Below are 19,843 nucleotides of genomic sequence, written 5' to 3' on the forward strand. Positions count from 1 at the left end.
CTCCATAAAATTTCGAATCAGTTAGTATTTACCGCTTTTTTTTTATACACTTTCATGTATGAGAGAGAGCCAGTGAGTATTTAGATATTCTACAGAAGCCTGCTCACTTTGATTCACCTTATGCTTGGTCTGAGGGAGCACTGCACTCAACTTTGAACATGACTGATCCTAATCCTAATGATGATGTTCATGCTGGACACATTGGCACATGTTTATTTTGTAGTAGGTTTTAAATAATCTCTCCCTACACTAAGTTCGCTAATGAATACATCGATAGCTCCAAAACAAATGCACATTGCTGTGATGTAATCTGAATGAGCCTTGCAATAAGAGCCTTTTCTCAATGTTTTATTATGCCTATCACATTTCTAATTTCAAAAACATTATCGTAAACAATACCATACTATGGCAGTTAATATCTGCACCACCATATTGGACTGTCATTATGGTGCATATGCATACAAATATTTTGCTTAATGGATAGCCAATTAGGAAGTACAAGTCCTCCTGTTAAAGCAGAGAACTTGACCAGAGAGAGAAAAAAACCCAATCACTATAAATAAACATGAATTATAAAGAAACAAAATAGTAATAACAGGAATGCAAACAAATTACAGAACAGGTTTGGTTTGAACTCATTGCATAAAAATGTGCCCACCTTTGGAAGAAGACCTTATTCTGATTTATTTATTTATTTATTTAGTAATTTAAGCATACATACAGAGGTACAAAAAATACAGGTAAGAGCAGCATGCCAAAGCCACTTATATGCATAGCATTACGGGCTGGCTTAAAATTAACTTAAGATTAACTAAGCAATGATGAAATCAGTGATAAAACATTATTGTAAACAGATAACTATAAAGCACAAATGAGTATTACAAAGACAGGTCATATGGTTGCTTGCATTACTGTACATTCAGTAGAATGGAGTATTCTGTTAGGTAGTGTATTTAAAAAAATAACAAAGTTAGATTGGGTCCTAGGTTTAACATTTGTGTGATATAATTGTGAGTAACATTTAGGATATACAATTTATAAGGTTCAGTTATTCAGTATTTATTTGGTTTTGAGTGAGTAAGTGATCTTTGAGAAGAGACTTGAATTTATAAACAGGTAGTGTTTCTTTTATATTTACAGGTAATGAATTCCAGATTTTAGGGCCTTTTATGTGCATTGAGTTTTTGCATAGCGTGAGATGGACACGAGGAACATCAAAGAGTGATCTGTGCCTTGTGTTATGGTCATGTGTTCTGTTGAGGTTGGCAAGGAGATGTTTGAGGGGAGGGTTAATATCAGAGTTAAGTGTTCTATGTATGTAATAGGTGCAATAATAAGTATGGATGTTTTGTATGGTGAGTAGGTTGAGTGTTTTGAATATTGGTGGAGTGTGCTGCCTGTAGTGGGAATTTGTTATCATTCTAACTGCAGCCTTTTGTTGGGAATTAGTGGTCTGAGATGGTTAATTGTTGTTGAGGCCCATGCACAAATTCCATAGGTGAGATAGGGGTAAATAAGAGAGTGATAAAGGGTGATTAGTAAAGAGTGATTAGTAACCCTAGACAGTTAATTATCCTGGATAACCCTAGAAAGCTAAGCAGTGTCGCTTATTTCCAATGGCTCTTTTTTTTTCTAGGTTGTTCCCAAGGATGTAACCTACAAAAGTTGGCTAATTCCTAGGTATCCATTTATTAAGAAACAGGAGCAGCAGGTGTTTGGAGTTGTTCTCTTAGCCTTGAGATGGCTATGTGATGTTTCTTTGATGAATGGCAGTCCAAAAGAAAGCCTAAGAATTCTGTAGTCTAGGAAATTTTGCTCTCTCTCTGTTTTTAGTTTAGCTCATTTAAATGCAGAATGCAACAGGGTTTTCAGTAAAATTAGCATTATAAAACATGTATCAGGAATAAACTGAAAACAGTAATGATAATGGTACCTTACTAACGTGTGAATGTATAAATTAGCAAGAATCTTGTAAGAAGTTGAATCATTCCAAAGATATGGTCACTTGGGTGAAGAACAGCATTGTATTAATCCTTTCAGTGTCAAGACCCCTGATCCTTAACTTACTGTTGAAAAATTTTCAAAAACAAAAACAAAAAAAAAAGTTTTTCTTATGAAATGATAAGAGAATCTCTTCCTGATGGTAATGACACCAAAAGTATGAAATTTGATGGAGAACTTACGAAATTATGCTCTTGCAAAATTAATGATCCCGGCGATATTTATGCATCAGCGATATCGCCCACTTTGAGCCCTATTTTCGGCCAATTCCATTGTTCCAGTCAACTAAAATCATAGCTACTTCCCTAGAACTCCATTTGTTCTATCGACGAGTACAAGAAACCACCCATTTACCGATTTTAACTACCCAATAAAGTGGTCAGAAATTGGCAATTTGGCCAATTTCACACAAATTTCAAAATAGGGTCCAGAATAAACAAGGCAGACGTTCCTGGCACTAAAATAACATTTTCTGTTCATTAGTCATGTCTCCAGGCCCCTCTTATATTACTCTTGGTTTCCATTTTGAATTTTTATTCTCACATAAAATAGAAGATTTACTGTTATGCAGACTACTGCATTATAATAATAACTGTATAAATAATGTCAACCCATCTGTGACTGCATATTAGAGTGGACAGTTGGACACGTATTAGACAATGATGTCATTTGTTTCCTCTTGAACATCGGCAAAAATCAAACATTTCTGCTACTTTGAGCTCCACATCAAGGTACTTTTCATCGTGAAACCAATCAAAATCATCTCCATTTCTGTAATATATCTTCCATTCTATCAAATGAGAGCAAGAAAACGAGTATACAACCATAAATACCACACAAAAATGCACTGCAAATTCGCTGTTTTAACCCAAAACACGGTCCAAGTTTTTTGTTTCTCATTATGCACTGTGTGGTGCAGGATTCTTTTTATACTGTGCACACTGACCATGCAGACCCATTCTTTCATATGTAGGCCTACCAGCTTTCTTCCACCAGATATGAAGGAGCTAGAATTTTGGCGTAGTATTACGGGACCGATGCTTGCTCTCAAGCTGTAATATTATGGAACCGACACTGAAAGGGTTAACATGTAACTGCTGATGCTAATCATAAAGTATACAATAATCTAGAATGTTTTTTTCCTTCGTTAGTCTTATATTCTAGAATTATTTGTGCAAGAAGTCCAGAAGTTATTCTCATAACATCTCTTAAAGTTTGTCTACGGTACAAAGTCCAGTAGCATGAAAATAATAATATTTTCAATATAATTAGGATTGATGTGCCTATTAAACTGATAACCATTAAATATTACATAGCCTGAATGAAAATTTGCTTTTCCTTTAATTATTTAAAACATCTCTAACGAACACGGTTATTAGAAATAGTAATTTAGAGCATCTCAATTATCAGCTTATCATATGATAACTTTGAATGGTAATATGGATGAATAAAAAAGATAATTTGGTGAGCACTGTATAAAAATCCTGATAAAAAAAATTTGGCAACCCTGGCTGTAAGCGGCTGGTCATAAATATAATAAAGGACACAAAAATTTACTCAATATTTAAGAAAATACAAGTACTGTATATTGCAGTTTTAATCTTACAAGTGAGAAAATTTTTATTGTTGTTAAGTGTAGTCCATTTGTGCAAGTTTTCTGTCAATATTAGTTTTGTGTTGATAATAAAATACTACAACAAAAACAGAACTGTTTACTTGTAACAAATCCTTGACACTATCACCTACACAAATTTATTTCAAATGCAGTTTTTAAAGAAATTTAAAAAAGTGCAATATCTTGAACACATTTGGAGGCATTCCTGCATATATTGCAACACACATTCTGCAGAAAGAGTTAGATAAGTAAATGATAGACACTGTAAACAATACAGGTAAAACTTGCACAAATTTTACCTGGCAAGGCAATGAGTGAATGAGTGACAGTGAAAGTGCTTCTTTCTTTGTTGGGTCGCTAAACCTCGGTGGAAATATGTTCGGAATGTTAAAAAAAAATAAATACTGTACAGTACATTATTAACAATGGTGTACAGTACTTTTTTTTTATGTGGCAGTCTCTGTATTTTAAAGACAATGATCTTTTTCTTTAGTAAAAAGCAGGTACTGGAACATTTTTCTTATTTTAAACTGAGATTCCAGATACTTTCCTAAAATCTACCCATTTGTATCTGCATGCCTTCTCTTGTTCAGAATTTTTTCAAAATGAATGGTCAAAAACTTGGGAACTTTAATCAAACAAGAGACAAATGAATAGTCACGGTTAATCATTTCACTACCAAGATATCAAAATTCAGATTCAGACAGCTGGCAATGTTTAAACAGAGAATATCAGTTAGCAGTGTGCTTGTAATGAACAGCCTCACTAACACCTTTGCTGAATGCTATATGATTACAGTATAGTGTGAATTTCTCTACCAATGAGTGTATACATACAGTGTTACCTTGAGTTTCGAACACCTCCCAACTCGAACAATTATGTAAGTGTATTTTTGTAAGTGTTTTTGTAAGTGTAATTTTGGGAGTCTGAAGTGGACTAATTTAATTTACATTATTCCTTATGAGAACAAATTCATTCGGTATCGGCACTCGAACAGCCTTCTGGAATGAATTAAGTTCGAAACTCGAGGTAACACTGTATATACATGCTTCTAAAAATTAATTCCATCAATATGTATACAGTAGTGTATTTTTTATTAACAAGTCGGCCGTCTCCCACCGAGGCAGGGTGACCCAAAAAGAAAGAAAATCTCCAAAAAGAAAATACTTTCATCATCATTCAACACTTTCATCTCACTCACACATAATCACTCTTTGCAGAGGTGCTCAGAATACAACAGTTTAGAAGCATATGCATATAAAGATACACAATATATCCCTCCAAACTGCCATTATCCCAAACCCCTCCTTTAAAGTGCAGGCACTGTACTTCCCATTTCCAGGACTCAAGTCCGGCTATATAAAAATAACCAGTTTCCCTGAATCCCTTAACTAAATATTACCCTGCTCACACTCCAACAGCTCATCAGGTCCCAAATACCATTCTTCTCCATTCACTCCTATCTAACATGCTCATGCACGCTTGCTGGAAGTCCAAGCCCCTTGCCCACAAAACCTCCTTTGCCCCCTCCCTCCAACCTTTTCGAGGACGACCCCTACCCCGCCTTCGTTTCCCTACAGATTTATATGCTCACAATGTCATTCTACTTTGATCCATTCTCTCTAAATGACCAAACCACCTCAACAAACCCTCTTCAGCCCTCTTGACTAATACTTTTATTAACTCCACACCTTCTCCTAATTTCCACACTCCGAATTTTCTGCATAATATTTACACCACACACTGCCCTTAGACAGGACATCTCCACTGCCTCCAACCACCTCCTCGCTGCATCATTTACAACCCAAGCTTCACACCCATATAAGAGTGTTGGTATCACTATACTTTCATACATTCCCTTCTTTGCCTCCATAGATAACGTTTTTTGTCTCCACATATACCTCAATGCACCACTCAACTTTTTTCCTTCATCAATTCTATGATTAACCTCATCCTTCATAAATCCATCCGCTGACACGTCAACTCCCAAATATCTGAAAACATTCACCTCTTCCATACTCCTCCTCTCCAATTTGATATCCAATTTTTCTTTATCCAAATCATTTGATACCCTCATTGCCTTACTCTTTTCTATGTTCACTTTCAACTTTCTACCTTTACACACACTCCCAAACTCATCCACTAACCTTTGCAGTTTTTTTTTAGAATCTCCCATAAGCACAGTATCATCAGCAAAAAGTAACTGTGCCAATTCCCATTTTGTATTTGATTCTCCATAATTTAATCCCACCCACTGGATATTCATGGAAATGCTAATATATTTTTCAATAAATGACTTGGACTGACTGAATGTGTATGCAACACCATAAAATCAATAACAAAGGTAAGTAGATAGAGCAGTTATTTGGTTCACAAAATTTTTTTGTTTCCCTTTCTGAAGCATAATTGGAAATACTGTATAACATTTAACTTTCAAGAGACGATAGGGAAAGAATGGGGGTTAAGGAGGGTAAATATTCTGACTGAGTTTGACTTTGACATCTGAATGGTCAAGGCCAAAATACTGCACTGCACTTCCAAAGATGGAACATACGTGAGTATTAGATAAATATACAATTCTATGGTGGCTTTCAATTGTTGTATTAGTTTCAACATCAGGGCAAAACCTTCAAGTTAAATGCTGTACAGTGGAACCTTGGTTTTCGTTTTTAATTCGTTCCAGAGAGTCTGATGAAAATCAAATTCGATGAAAACTAAAGCAATATTTTCCATAAGAAATAATGTAAATCTAATTAATCCTTTCCAGACACCCAAAAATGTTAACAAAAAATACATTTTATAGAGAATAAATATAGTTTTACATACGAAAACAATGAGAAATAAATATAAAGCACTAATTTTAATGGATAAATGAACATTTAAATCAGCTTTACCTTTATTGAAGACTCTTGTTGGCGTATGGAAGACAAGGAGGAGGGGAGAGGGAGGAGAGGTTATTGTTTGGAAGGGGAATCCCCTTCCATAAGGACTTCAGGTATCAAGTCCCTTCTTTATCTTTTACTGGCACTAGGACCAGCTTGAGAGTCACTGTACCCCTGTCGCACAAAAAATCTGTCCAGAGAGGTCTGTTTCTGGTTTCTCTTTAAGATTTGCCTAAAATGGGATACGGCACTGTCACTGAACGTGTTGCAGACACGGCTTGCAACAGCTTTGTAAGGGTGATATTTCTCCACAAATAACACCAACAACAACTTCTCAACATCTTCAATTGTTTGCGATCTCTGTTTCATTAGCAGACTTATCCCTTTCGCAACATCAGATTCCTTGATTTCTTTTTTCTTCGCCAGGATGGAACTGATCGTTGACGAGAACTTCTGGTACATCCTGGCGAGATCGACCACACGTACTCCACTTTCGTACTTTTCTACAAGTTCTTTCTTGAATTCTATTGTGTTTCTAACCTTCTTTATCAAAGGACTGGCACTCGGAACTTTATTTGGCCCCATGGTGGCTTATTTAGCAGTCACACTCAATAAACAAGCACAAAAACAATGGATTATTATGAAATGTTTCGTACGAACCCACAGGGTACTGTTCGTTTGACAAGAAACAAAGCCAGGCTGACTTAGAATGTGTGCATGGGATGCTTTGTGTGGGTGCTGGTGCACGGACATGTTCGGTACGGCGGACAAAAACCAAGGTGACAAACGAAAACTGGGACAATATTTTGATGAAAAAAGTCGTCGAAAACCAAATTCGATGAAAAACAGGGCAAACGAAAACCAAGGCTCTACTGTACATCAAAATTACACTTACTTTAAAAAATATATTTTACTACATCAGCTGCTTACCATCAAGACCCAAAGAAGTAAACACATTCATGACCCTTCATTCTACAGCTTTTCCCAAGGCCTGGTCATGGGATGGGTTGCAAGGGCACTGATCCCTGGAACACCCTTCAGGTATACTCCAGGTAAGGTTTTCATGGAAAGAGTACCTTCTGGTCAACAGCTATTATTTATTTATTATATTTTTTGTTATTTGGAATTTATATTTTGTTTTATGAGGCCTTAAAAAGTGTGATAGGCACTCTAATTTAAGTGTTACCATTTCAAATAAGACTTATAGCACTGCTGGAGAATGAAACAAAAAATGCTGCAATCACACTACACAATAAAAATTTAATGTTAATTAAAATGCAGTACTGCATTAAACTTGTATGGCTATAATGGGTAAGGGTTATGTACATTTGTGCCTGTTATTCAATGATGTATTATTTCACTGAAGTTAATCTAAGGTTTGATCTGAGTGCCTATATATACAGCTATGTGGTTGATAAAGAAATCTTTTGCCACATTATAATTACGCAAGGAGTAATAAGGTCATTTAGTACACGCATATGCTTTCTCTCCACTGTGAGTATTCATATGGCGTTTGAGATGATCTCTCGAACATGACCTATAAGAACAGAGGGTACAGGCATAGGGTTTCTCGCCCGTATGAGTAGCAACATGTCTTTTATAGTTAGTGATAAAGTGGGTTGAGTAAGGACAGTAGGGGCACTGATGGATCTTCCTGGTGGTGTGGACCTTCATATGTCGCATGGCTCCTCCACTGCTGGCTCTCTGACCTTCGCGAATCATCACCATCTGTAGGGTAAGTCTGTCTTACTCAAGAGTGTACACATTTTTACCACTAGCATGGCTCTGATGTTCTCAATAAACATCTGTGTATTTTTTAAAGGATCTTTCCTGATATGCTTTCAAGGCTTATTGAGTTTCTTATAGTTTAATTAAGCCATGCCTTTCACAAAGTCATAAAAAAATAAAACTTTGAATACTTTTAATTCAGTTCCTGTGTTAAGTTCTTGTTTGAAACGTTGAGCATAATATGGGCTTTGTAAAAGTATTTCAATTATTATGCCCCCACTTTACCACACCTATGCCTGTAACATATTTATGCATAAAGATTTGAATTTGAAATTTAGAATTTTTAGAGAATATAAATATAGCTAGCCCTTGATGTGCACATGCCATTACTCATGGTATTACCAGTAGTAAAAAAATAAAAAATAAAAGTAGTATGTATATTACACTCCCATATACTGTATAGGCCATGTTAGGAGAGATAATCTTTCATTCATTTAATCTTGTATTAAGAACACCAGTATGTATAGAACGAATGTGAATTAATGTTTCTGGGCCTGTGTGGGTTGAATATTCAGCACAAAAGAGTGGAGGCAGCTGGATCCTCTGTCCACGAATCAAAGTGGACATGTTACCTGTAACTTGCCTAGTTTGGCAACAAAATAATGTCCTGAAAAAAGATTACACTTTTACTATACTTTTCACTATATTATCAATTATCTCAACAATAAATATAGACTCACTACTTGCTGAAGGATAACCTTCAAAACACAGCTACCTTACACAGGGGCTTGCACCTGCAAGATGGGAGACTATGCCACCCCATAGGCTTTGTTATTATTTTGGTTCATGGCTACATGAAAAGTGAAAGACAATGTGTTTTGATTTTTTTTTTTTACATTTCACAGCACTCTGTAGTTTTCACCTCTGAAAACATAAGTTCAAAAAGGACACTGGTTGGTAAGAATTGCTGTGGTGTAAAAGCTATGAGAAAGAGCGCTACTTCAGAATTAATTATATAACACCTTAAAGTGTCTTAAAAAATTAGGTATATATAAAATATGCAGTGATTGTCCGGGTTCGATTCCCGGCTAGGGTAGAAACATTGGGCTTGTTTCCTTACACCGGTTATCTATGTTCAACATCAGTAAAGTGGGTACCTGGGTGTTAGTGGAGTGGTGTGGGTCACATCCTGGGGACAAAACTGACAAAACTACTTCAGAAGCCAGTAGATTTTTGGCATGCTAATGCTGTGGCAAAAATTTCCAAAATGTTTCAGTACTCTAAAGAAGATACAGAAATTGTGAGGACAACTGAACCACAGAAAGAATGACATACTAGTATAACCTTTGCTGCTGTAGCCAACAATGCTAACCCGAACAGCCATCACTTAAGACAAATTTAAAGAGAATTACATGTGTGTGTGTGTCCATGACACCTCCAGTAGATACTGTACAGTATGTATTCTATAAGCCTTCTATCTTCTCATCTGGTTACTCTGCTGAGAAGCAGATGTTCATGCCTCTTTCTCTCCCTCCCACTAATTCATTCATTCACTCACTCCCTCACTCACTCAATTCAAAGTTGTGGAACTCCCTTCCTCCCCCCCCCCCACTGTGAGCTACAGTTTAAAACAGAATGAGACTGCAGAGTTCACATAGAAAGAATAAGATATCACTCTACTAAATATCAAAATTCTGTTAAATTTTTTGCCTGGAATTCATTTTTAATAATGGTACAATATTAATTTGGCTTGCAAGTCAATCAAATCATATATTTCCAAGTTACTAACATTGAAATAATTCAGGTCAATGACAAATGGATTACAAATTCATACAACAGGCCTCAGCTCTTGAAATTAATTTACCAGGGTTATCAAATAAATAAAAAATTTTACCCCTGATAGCATTGGATAAGATTTCTTCATCTTCTTTTGCACAATTCAAACATTTTTGTAAATGTTTTTCTAAGACAACTTTTTCCATAATACCATGTCAAAAACTACCATCAACTTCTTCCCAGCATTCATGCTCATTGTTTCTGTTTCTAAATTCAAACAATGCAGGTCATTTTAATAAGACAAAAATGTCTGCCAAACAAGCCAGGCCAAAGACAAAATGTGGATCCATAAATTTTTGATGGAGATTATCCTCTCTTTTTGTCAGGAAAAAATAACAAACCTTCTTCTCCAAATTCCATAATCTGAGTGAAAACTTGACCTTTGTGAGAGCCAATGCATTTTCAGGCTAAGATGAAATAATTTGTGGAAGAAGCATGTATGAAAGTGACAACCGTCATGGAGGTGAATGTGACATCTTTCAAATTCTGGGTCTATTATTTTGAGGGAAAGGTATTTTGATGTAGGATAGAGTAAATGATAAAAATTTAAGAAGTTTCTGCTTTCATGAGACCTATAAATCTGTATTTATTCTCAAGTATGATGGTGCCCCACCAGGGCATATTAATGCAGCTTCTTGCTCCACTTAACGTAGTCATGATCTGCAAAAAAATTCCTTGACGAGGCTGAACACATCCACTTCGTGGTTGTTACAAGCGGTCTGCAGTAGAGAAATTCTTCTTCCACTGAACCGTCATCTATATAATGATTAAAAACCAGCCAACTGTATGCTGAATGAGGAAGAGCTGCATTTTAATTATACATCATGTATAATGTCTTAATTTTAGCAGTTATTATATCATTCATGGGAAGCACTAAACACACTAAAGAAATAAAGCAGCTAGAAAAGAGACGTAATCAGATTTGATCCAAGGATGAGGAGGATTTCTCTAGTTCCTTGGATCATAAGCCTATAACTAACATCAAGGCACCACCCATGAAGAGAGTTCTGGTAATTAAATTGGCCACCTTACAAGTTTTCACAGCACATTTCTAAGTTGGATAAAATCCAAATCTGGGTCAAGTGCCATATGTATTAAATCATGCCTTATTCACCATGAAAATATTCAGCCTGTCTCCAAAATTTTCAGGGTGAATTTTGTTTCAGATGCTCTCGTAGCTTTGCAAGCTTCATGCCATGACTGAAGACAACTTTTCCCACATAAGAAGCAATGAGGTTTCTACATTAAAATCGGTAGTGAAATCCAAAGGTGATTTAGCTCTCAAAAATAAGTCCAATGTTTGCTAGACATTTTGAACAATTAATTTAATTAAGGGTATAATTTATTCTAATTATACCTTTCTTTGCTGCTGATATGCGCTGACGCCAGGATCCCAGCCGTTTTGTAGCTGGAAATATAATAGAATAAAATTATTGTTTTTCCCGATAAAATTCGTATAAATTAATAAAAATAAAGATGAGGGATAAACTTTTAGTAAAAAAAAAAAAAAATGGACTTATAGCAATCAGGAGAGTGTTTTCTTCAGTTTTGTTTCAGTATGGTGTTATGACTCTGGAAATGATCCTAGAAAGGATGGCAGCTCCAATTCTTTGGATCACAGACCCTTTATAAACATTAAGACACACCCCTTGGGAGGATTTACTTATGGTAAAGTTTTACAAAACTGGTAAACACTTTTTAATATGTACAGTATATGATACACAGTACTGCATCAGCAGCATTTACTGTGCTAGTTTCTTGAGCATATAATACACAGGTCTATACTTGTACACAGCCTCACTCGCTCAGTCTCACTACTAGCACGCACAGTTTCATCAACATTCTGTACAATTTCTAGAAACAGATCATACCTACAATTAGATAATAACAGAACTAACAATTAGATAATAACAGAACTAATGAAACAAAAACAGAAAAAAAAGATTAGGCAAAATTTCCCCTCATATACCCATACCTCATATATGGTATCTGTGTCTGGGGCTCCACTCTGGCTACCCACATCAAACCAATCATTGCCCAACAAATGACAGCTCTCAGAACAACCACAAAATCTAATTATAGGCTACTAACTATGCCCTTAAAGTCCCCTAATCTACTAAATTTAATGTCATTAATACATACAATTATTTATTCTGCATCTTTAGAACACTATACTGTAATGGTGGTTCTGACCTAAGACATTTCCTGGAAAAATGTAGTTGAAAACTATAAGCAAATACGTTTTAAATATTCCTCATATTCGAATGAACATCTACAGAAACTATAAAAACTGATGGGCCAAAAATATAGAATAACTTGTCAGATGAAATAAAAAACTGCGACATACTTACAGAATTTAAGTCAAAGCTATAACAAGTACTGTGTGCTTGGACACTGTAATCTAATAATTTCTAATCTATCATTTAAAATAATAACTGAACAATATCTAATTGCAAACTAATCTTCTGTTTGTTGTCATAAACAACTATTCAACTTTTTATAGTTTGTAAAATTACAATTTTTAATTTTAGTGAATAGAATTGTAAATTGTATTTTAACTATTATTAACTTCCTATCAGAACCTTGTAAAAATCATTTAAGCAAGTAAAACACCACATGTATGGTTGTAGATTTAGTCATAATCAAAGTTTACTCATTTTTAGTCATAGTTTAAGTTTGTTTATATATCACCATAGTCTAAATATGCTCATTTTAAGTCAGGATCTAAGGCTGCTCATTCACAGACTGGCACACACTCAGCCTCACCGGTACACTCAGCCTCACCAGTACACTCTTTCATAGTCTCTACACCGGTATACTCTTTCATAGCCTCACCATCAGTACACGCTTTCATAGTCTCACCACCAGTACACTTTTTCAGTCTCACCACCAATACACTCATGGCCACACCAGTACACTTACAGCCTCACTACCAGAACACACACAGCCTCTCACTACCAGAACACTTAATCTCGCCACCAGTACACTCATGACCACGCCAGTACACTCAACCTCACTACCAGAACACTCAATCTCACCACCAGTACACTCATATGCCAGCACACTCACAACCTCACTACCAGAACACTCAATCTCACCACCAGTACACTCATTTGCCAGAACATTCACAACCTCACTACCAGAACACTCGATCTCACCACCAGTACACTGGTTCACAGTTGTTAAAATTCTTTGTCTAAAAACATAATTTAAAAACATCATTATACGCCTTGCATTTTTTGTCCCTTTACAATGGCTTGAAACATATACGAAACAATGCAATACAAAACCCTAAGACAAGTTTCATAGTGTCAAATACATCGCTCATTTTTCAGCTCCATAGAAATTTAAATCCTTTAATAATTATGGTAAAAATAAATTAAGAAGCCACTTACAGATTATTTATAAAATAAATCTTTAAAAAGGTCAAAGAATATACAATATCCTTAATTTTATATTTAATCTTCCCCCCTTTCCCAGTTGATCATGAACCCTTGGATAAGAAACCATGCTCTAAGAATTTTTTCCTTTTTAAATTTTAACCACAGGAAGTGCTAAACTCATAGGAGTCATACAGTGCTTGGGAGGTATTTCATCTCAATTCAAGGATCAAGGCACCTCTGCTGAGAGGTCCATGAACTAAGAAAATTTGACTGTTTTGATCAGTGTTAATGCAGCTGACACACACAAGTGCATATGTTAAGTCATGAACAAGACTGTTCATCCACCAGCACTCAAGGGTAAAAAAGTGCTGACAATTCATTATAAGGCTTAGATTACACAGGATTTAACCACTAAAATATTTGATAACATTTTGTTACTAAGTTCAGGAGCATTGCAAATATTGCTGGACTCTATAAAGATTTCATGGATCTAATGCTGCTTGATAACTGCAATGCTCATCTACCTGCTCTTCATTATTAATACTTTAGTCATGCACAGAAGGTTAACTCATAGGATAATGGTATACACAATTAAGTCTAGTCTGATAGAGGGGAAGAAAGCTCCAATTTCTTGAATCAAGAGCCCTTTGCTGGCATCAAGGTATACCCATCCTTGAAGGGCATCCACCTACTGAACAAATGGTCTCAGGGATTGTGTTTACAACACCCAACTGTGATCACACATTTTTGTTACTGTAGCTATTTATGATAGATTGAAAAAAAAAAAAAAAAAAACTTTTTACCATCTGGCTGGAATGAATAAATTTAACTACTAGCCCGTCACTTAACGGTAACGTATGGTTGCGTACCACCTGCATGGTGGTCACACTCGCGACTCCCATCTAGGAGGCCACTACCATGAAGAGAACTACTGAGCTTTCATCATTTTGCACAATTACTTTACACAAGTACATATTTATCCATGTGGGATACAATTTAAAAGCAGAAAAATTTTAAATAAAAAGATAGATTTATTCAAAATTAATTCAAACATTGGTGCGTGTAAGTAAAAAAATTATTTACTTATACATTATAATACTTTGAAGTTTATATTTTATTAAAATATCTTGTTTCCTGTTACAGAATAAAAAATATGTACAAAGTGTAAATACAGTAATGTAGCATTTACTAAGCAACTGTGGTCAAAAATACGCATGTATCATACACTATTAATGATACACATATTTTATATTGGTGAAACAAATACGAAGGTGATTGTTTTGAATGAATAAAGCTGATGTACAGGATCCCTGAAAAAAAAAAGTTATAACTCTGGTTCATAATGTATGGCTCCAAGTTTCTCTATTACGGGACAGAAAACTGCTGGGGAATAATCCAATGAGAAAGGCTAGAAAAATACAGTATTAATTTTATTAAAAAATTATTTTACACAGTTCTTACATAATCCAAAATCTTCCTTAATGCTGAGAGTTAAAGCAAGCTATCTTAAAAATAAATCCCTTTACTGTTATAAAGGTAAACTAAAAATCTGCATAAGCAATATTTTACCAAAAATTTATGCTATGAACACAAGGAGCATGCTTTCTTAAATCAGCACTGTCATTACTCTTGTATGAGCAGAATGGGCACACGTACAGCCTTTCTCTTTGGTGGGTACGCAGGTGTCTGTCTAAACTTTGCTTTGTAATAGCACTGTAATTACAGTGTGGACACGAGTATGGTTTCTCCCCGGTATGTCTTCTCATGTGGTTCCTCAAATTGGTGGTAAAATATGTAGTGTAATCACAGTAAGAACACTTGTGCATCTTGTTGATGTTGTGACCTCTGCCAGGTCCTGTGGTTCCACTCTTGCTAGGCCTCTCATCGTCACTCTCCGCTCCCACCTGTTGGTGATTCTTCACTTATTTATTTATACATTTTTCAGTATTTCTATAAGGATAAGAGCAATAAATATCTTATATTGTAAAGCATCACAGATTTCGACTTGAGATATGAACAACATGAATCAAATGTACCTTCATCCACCATTTTACATTTCAGATACGTAAGATACAGAATTGAGTCTCAACATATCATAAAAGTAATAAATGGAAATGGGAAGTACATTGCCTGCACTTTAAAGGAGGGGTTTGGGATATTGGCAGTTTGGAGGGATATGTTGTGTATCTTTATATGTGTATGCTTCTAGACTGTTGTATTCTGAGCACCTCTGCAAAAACAGTGATAATGTGCGAGTGTGGTGAAAGTGTTGAATGATGATGAAAGTATTTTCTTTTTGGGGATTTTCTTTCTTTTTTTTGGGTCACCCTGCCTTGGTGGGAGACGGCCGACTTGTTGAAAAAAAAAATAAAAAAATAAATATTTGAGTAGCACTGGAAACTGAACCGTCGTCCTATAAACTGCAGGTTCAGAGCTATATCAACTTGCAATTGCAAGAATGGCAACTGGGTTCCCAATACCCCTAACATAATTTTAGAAGCAGATAATAATAATAATTTATTTCTTAAAACTATTTTACAAATATATTATTTTTTTTCATGCTATGGTTGATTAAATATTACCATTGTTCAATATTGCTAATTTGTTTTTCCTGATAAATTCTTGATAAGATTTTAACCTTATATCAACTTTATATCCAGCTCTGCAATTGCAATTAATAAAAAAAATAATGACTAATAATATCAAACAAAATACTAAAATATTGCACGTATTAATATTTTGGCAGGTATTTTAAGCAAAATTAAGTGTGGCTATTATAATAAACTTGTCATGGTTATTTGATGCAGCTTTTGAAGTTTTACTACACTGAAGAAAAGATACATGTTGCTCTAGCGGTGTGCAATGTTGACACAAGCAACGCTTGCTTCGAAACGTCCATTTCGTCTTCAATATTGTTGGTAGTATGCCATTCAGATAAGATTTTGTTCGGATTTTTAACCCCGGAGGGTTAGCCACCCAGGATAACCCAAGAAAGTCAGTGCGTCATCGAGGACTGTCTAACTTATTTCCATTGGGGTCCTTAATCTTGTCTCCCAGGATGCGACCCACACCAGTCGACTAACACCCAGGTACCTATTTGCTGCTAGGTGAACAGGACAACAGGTGTAAGGAAACGTGTTTTATCATGTGATTCATATTAAGAAGGATATTTAAACACTTACCTTTAGTGTGTGATATTTAATTTTCATTCACTTATATACTGCCATGTATATTTTTCATCAAAGATAACTTTAGCACCATTAAAATTATTAAAACAAAAGCAACTTAAATGCTATCACACAAAAAACAATTTGTAGATAACAGTCTCTTTTATGAGGATTTTTTAAAACAAGGGTTTATTAACACTTTTAATATTCAATATTACAAATGCACACATCAAAATCTTAAAGCAACACAAAATAAATATTGCATAAACTTATTAACTTGGATTCAAATTAATTTAAATAAATCCCATCTTTCATTTAATCAGTATTAACATATAATTTAGATTTTATCTCCAGTGTTTAGATAAAAATTTACAAAACAAAAATAACATTCATGCCATTTTAAAAAAACTCTCTTTTGATTAACATTACCACTTCATGTAATCAATCTTGCAAGAAATGTAATCCAGAGAATGGACTGCCCTCTTTGATATCGCCAAAGACCTTGGCCCCAGGTAACCTGACAAGTGGAGATAAAAAGTCACTAAGCTGCAGGAAAGCCTCCATTACTGCTACAATGTTCCGCTCAAGACTGAATTTCACCTGGTATACCAAATTTATGGACTTTATCAAGGTATACCTGATAAAGTCCAGCTCTGGACAAAATGTAATAGTAATGAAGGTTCTCATGCAACATACTGTCTTTAACTTCAATCCCATTAAGGAAGACTATTTACTGTCTCTTGAATATGATGAATCAGAATATGATTTTTCAAATTGCCCTTCTGAACAGCACGGTAAGAACAATGAGGACACGCATATGGTTTCTCTCCTGTATGAGTACAGAGATGTTTCATGAGATGATCCTTTGTTGTAGAACGATAAGAACAATATGAACAGGCAAAAGGCTTCTCTTTTGTGTGTGTACGCATATGGTTCCTGAGATTGGTAGTAACACTGGACGAGTAGGAACAGTAGGGGCACGAGTGCATCTTGTAGGTTGCGGCTGGACCCTGCCAGACTCCTGTCCCGCCTTTCCTGCCACACATCTGATTCTCAGTATCCAACCCTACCTGTAGAGGACTCCATCTTAACTAAATGTCTTTTTAAAAATAATTAAAGTGTGAAAAAATGAACACACACACACACACACACACACACACACACACACACACACACAGTGAAGAGGCGGGGCCAGGAGTTGAGTCTCGACCCCTGCAACCACAATTAGGTGAGTACAATTAGGTGAGGTGAGTACACACAAAAAAAAAAACTGACAAACTAGAAAATTTTAACAACTTTAAAAACAAGAGAATTGAATCATGAAAGAAGATATTTTTACTGAAGTCTGCCACAATTCACTTGTGTACGAAGCTCTGAGAAAAAGAAGATGAAGAAAGATTTCACATACATATTAAACAAACTGGTTAGGTGTAGAAGGCACAATAAAATGTAACGAGAGAAGAGCAAAGTGGAAAAGTTAAAAGAGAATTGACACTTATGCAATGTGGCAGTCTCTCTTCAACTTCCCTTATTAAATTTGAACTTGTGAACTTATTTTTTACCACCTCTTCTATATCTTATTAATATAAGGTGACCCAAATAAGGAAACTGAGCCACCACAATTTACTTAATAACTGTCTTGCCAGAAGCGTGCTGACCCCTCCTTCAGGGTGCAGGCACTATACTTCCTACACCTAGAACTACAGTCCAGCTAACTAGTTTTCCTGAATTCTTTCATTAATGTTACCTTGTTCACACTCTAACAGCATGTCAAATCCTAAAAACCCTTTGTCTCTATTCTCTGTCCTCGCATGTTTATATATGCCTGCTGAATGCTCAACTCCCACCACTTAAAACCTCCTTTACCCTCCTTCCCTCTATTCTTGGGTTATCCCAGGTTCTCTACACATATGCTGCTATGTATGATAATCTATGTAACTGTATTTGTGTATACCTGAATAAACTTACTTACTTACTTATGTAGTTTCTTGTAGCTATGTGGCAGGAATACAGCACGAGAACAATTGTTATTCATATTTTCAGATTTTAACATATTATTTTATGTACATAAATATGCATTAATGTTGGTTTAATAAAACAAGACTTGTTACATAAACAAAGTGTTGAAATTGGAGTAGGTATACCCGTTGTATACCAGTTGATTCAGAGGATCACTGCCCCAGCAGCATAATCTCAAACCAGCCTGGTTTACAGAGTGGTCAGGCAGACTGTTCGTGCTTGTGAAATGCAGTGTGACATAGGCAACAGAGCCTGGCACTACAGTACCTCTTTCCTCACCTGATGCAAGCTGAGGTGTCCTACAAAAACCCATCATTCATGAAAGAGCTTGTAGAGCAGAGTTGCTGGATCCAAGTGCTCTTGTTGCATCAGTGCTCTTAAACTAACAGTGGCTTTTTCAAACAGTTCCTGATTAGTTGAGCTGTGAGGCCTACCTCATACTACTAGTCAAAAGCTCCAACAGCCTGACTGACCACTGCCTGACTGATCATCATGCCACATGGTCCCAGACCATGTGGCACAATGATTCTCAAAACAACCCTGAAGTACAGATATCCCTACAGATTTGTGAACTTTCTTCTTTTCAGATTTTGATTATCTAATTTTTATAGATGAGCAACCTGAGAATAGTTTCACTTACACAGCATAACATTTCTATCAGTACACATGTTTTCAGCCTCGGCAGATAACCCATAATTTAAAAAATATAAAATTTCATTCACACTGTTCTTTCTCAACCTGAGAAAGATTTTATAATGGTAAAGACTGGGCATAACACTGTACAGTACTTTTTTTTTATAAGCCATTCATGGGTTAGTTAGGAACCATATTTTGTATTGTATTAGTGCATTTGTTGATAATAGTGCCACAAGTAACACAGTACCATATGCTTGAATTATGTGTGAAAACTTTAGTAAATTCCATCCTCACCTTTGCATTTATCACTTTAAAATGTTGTTGTAGACAAGGGGAAAAAGAGAGGTGGGGAATAATAATCAATCTGAGGAAGGGGAGGGTAGCTCCAGTTCCCTAGATTGAATACTCTTCAGCATCATCAACATAACTTCCTCCCCTTCCTTGCAGGATAATCACAATTAAGACTGAAATTGCCAGGCTTTACACTGACAAGGAGTGTCAAAATTCAGGTTCTTGATCTAAACTTGGGTAATAGTACAGAAGTTATAACATTTATGGAGCACTTTTACTGCATAG

The 19,843-nt window shown here is 35.6% G+C and overlaps 1 protein-coding gene across 18 annotated transcripts in view; it reads right to left on the reverse strand.

Moving 5' to 3' along the window:
* LOC128685599 (protein bric-a-brac 1-like) overlaps positions 1-19,843 on the reverse strand; it is a 518,998-nt gene that overhangs the window by 137,961 nt on the left and 361,194 nt on the right. For 6 of the 18 annotated variants that reach the window (XM_070087897.1, XM_070087892.1, XM_070087894.1 and 3 more), the window contains exon 6: positions 11,420-11,470. The exons of 8 other annotated variants lie outside the window; for them this stretch is intronic. In XM_070087897.1, coding sequence (XP_069943998.1) covers positions 11,420-11,470 — 51 coding nt within the window. Of the gene's footprint in view, positions 1-7,464; positions 8,227-11,419; positions 11,471-14,995; positions 15,350-16,938; positions 17,683-19,843 lie in introns of those variants that run through there. 4 more of the 18 variants (XM_070087912.1, XM_070087915.1, XM_070087907.1 and 1 more) reach the window with 4 other exon arrangements.

The sequence above is a fragment of the Cherax quadricarinatus genome, chromosome 23 (assembly GCF_038502225.1).
Source record: "Cherax quadricarinatus isolate ZL_2023a chromosome 23, ASM3850222v1, whole genome shotgun sequence".
NCBI classification, from domain to species: Eukaryota; Metazoa; Arthropoda; class Malacostraca; order Decapoda; family Parastacidae; genus Cherax; species Cherax quadricarinatus.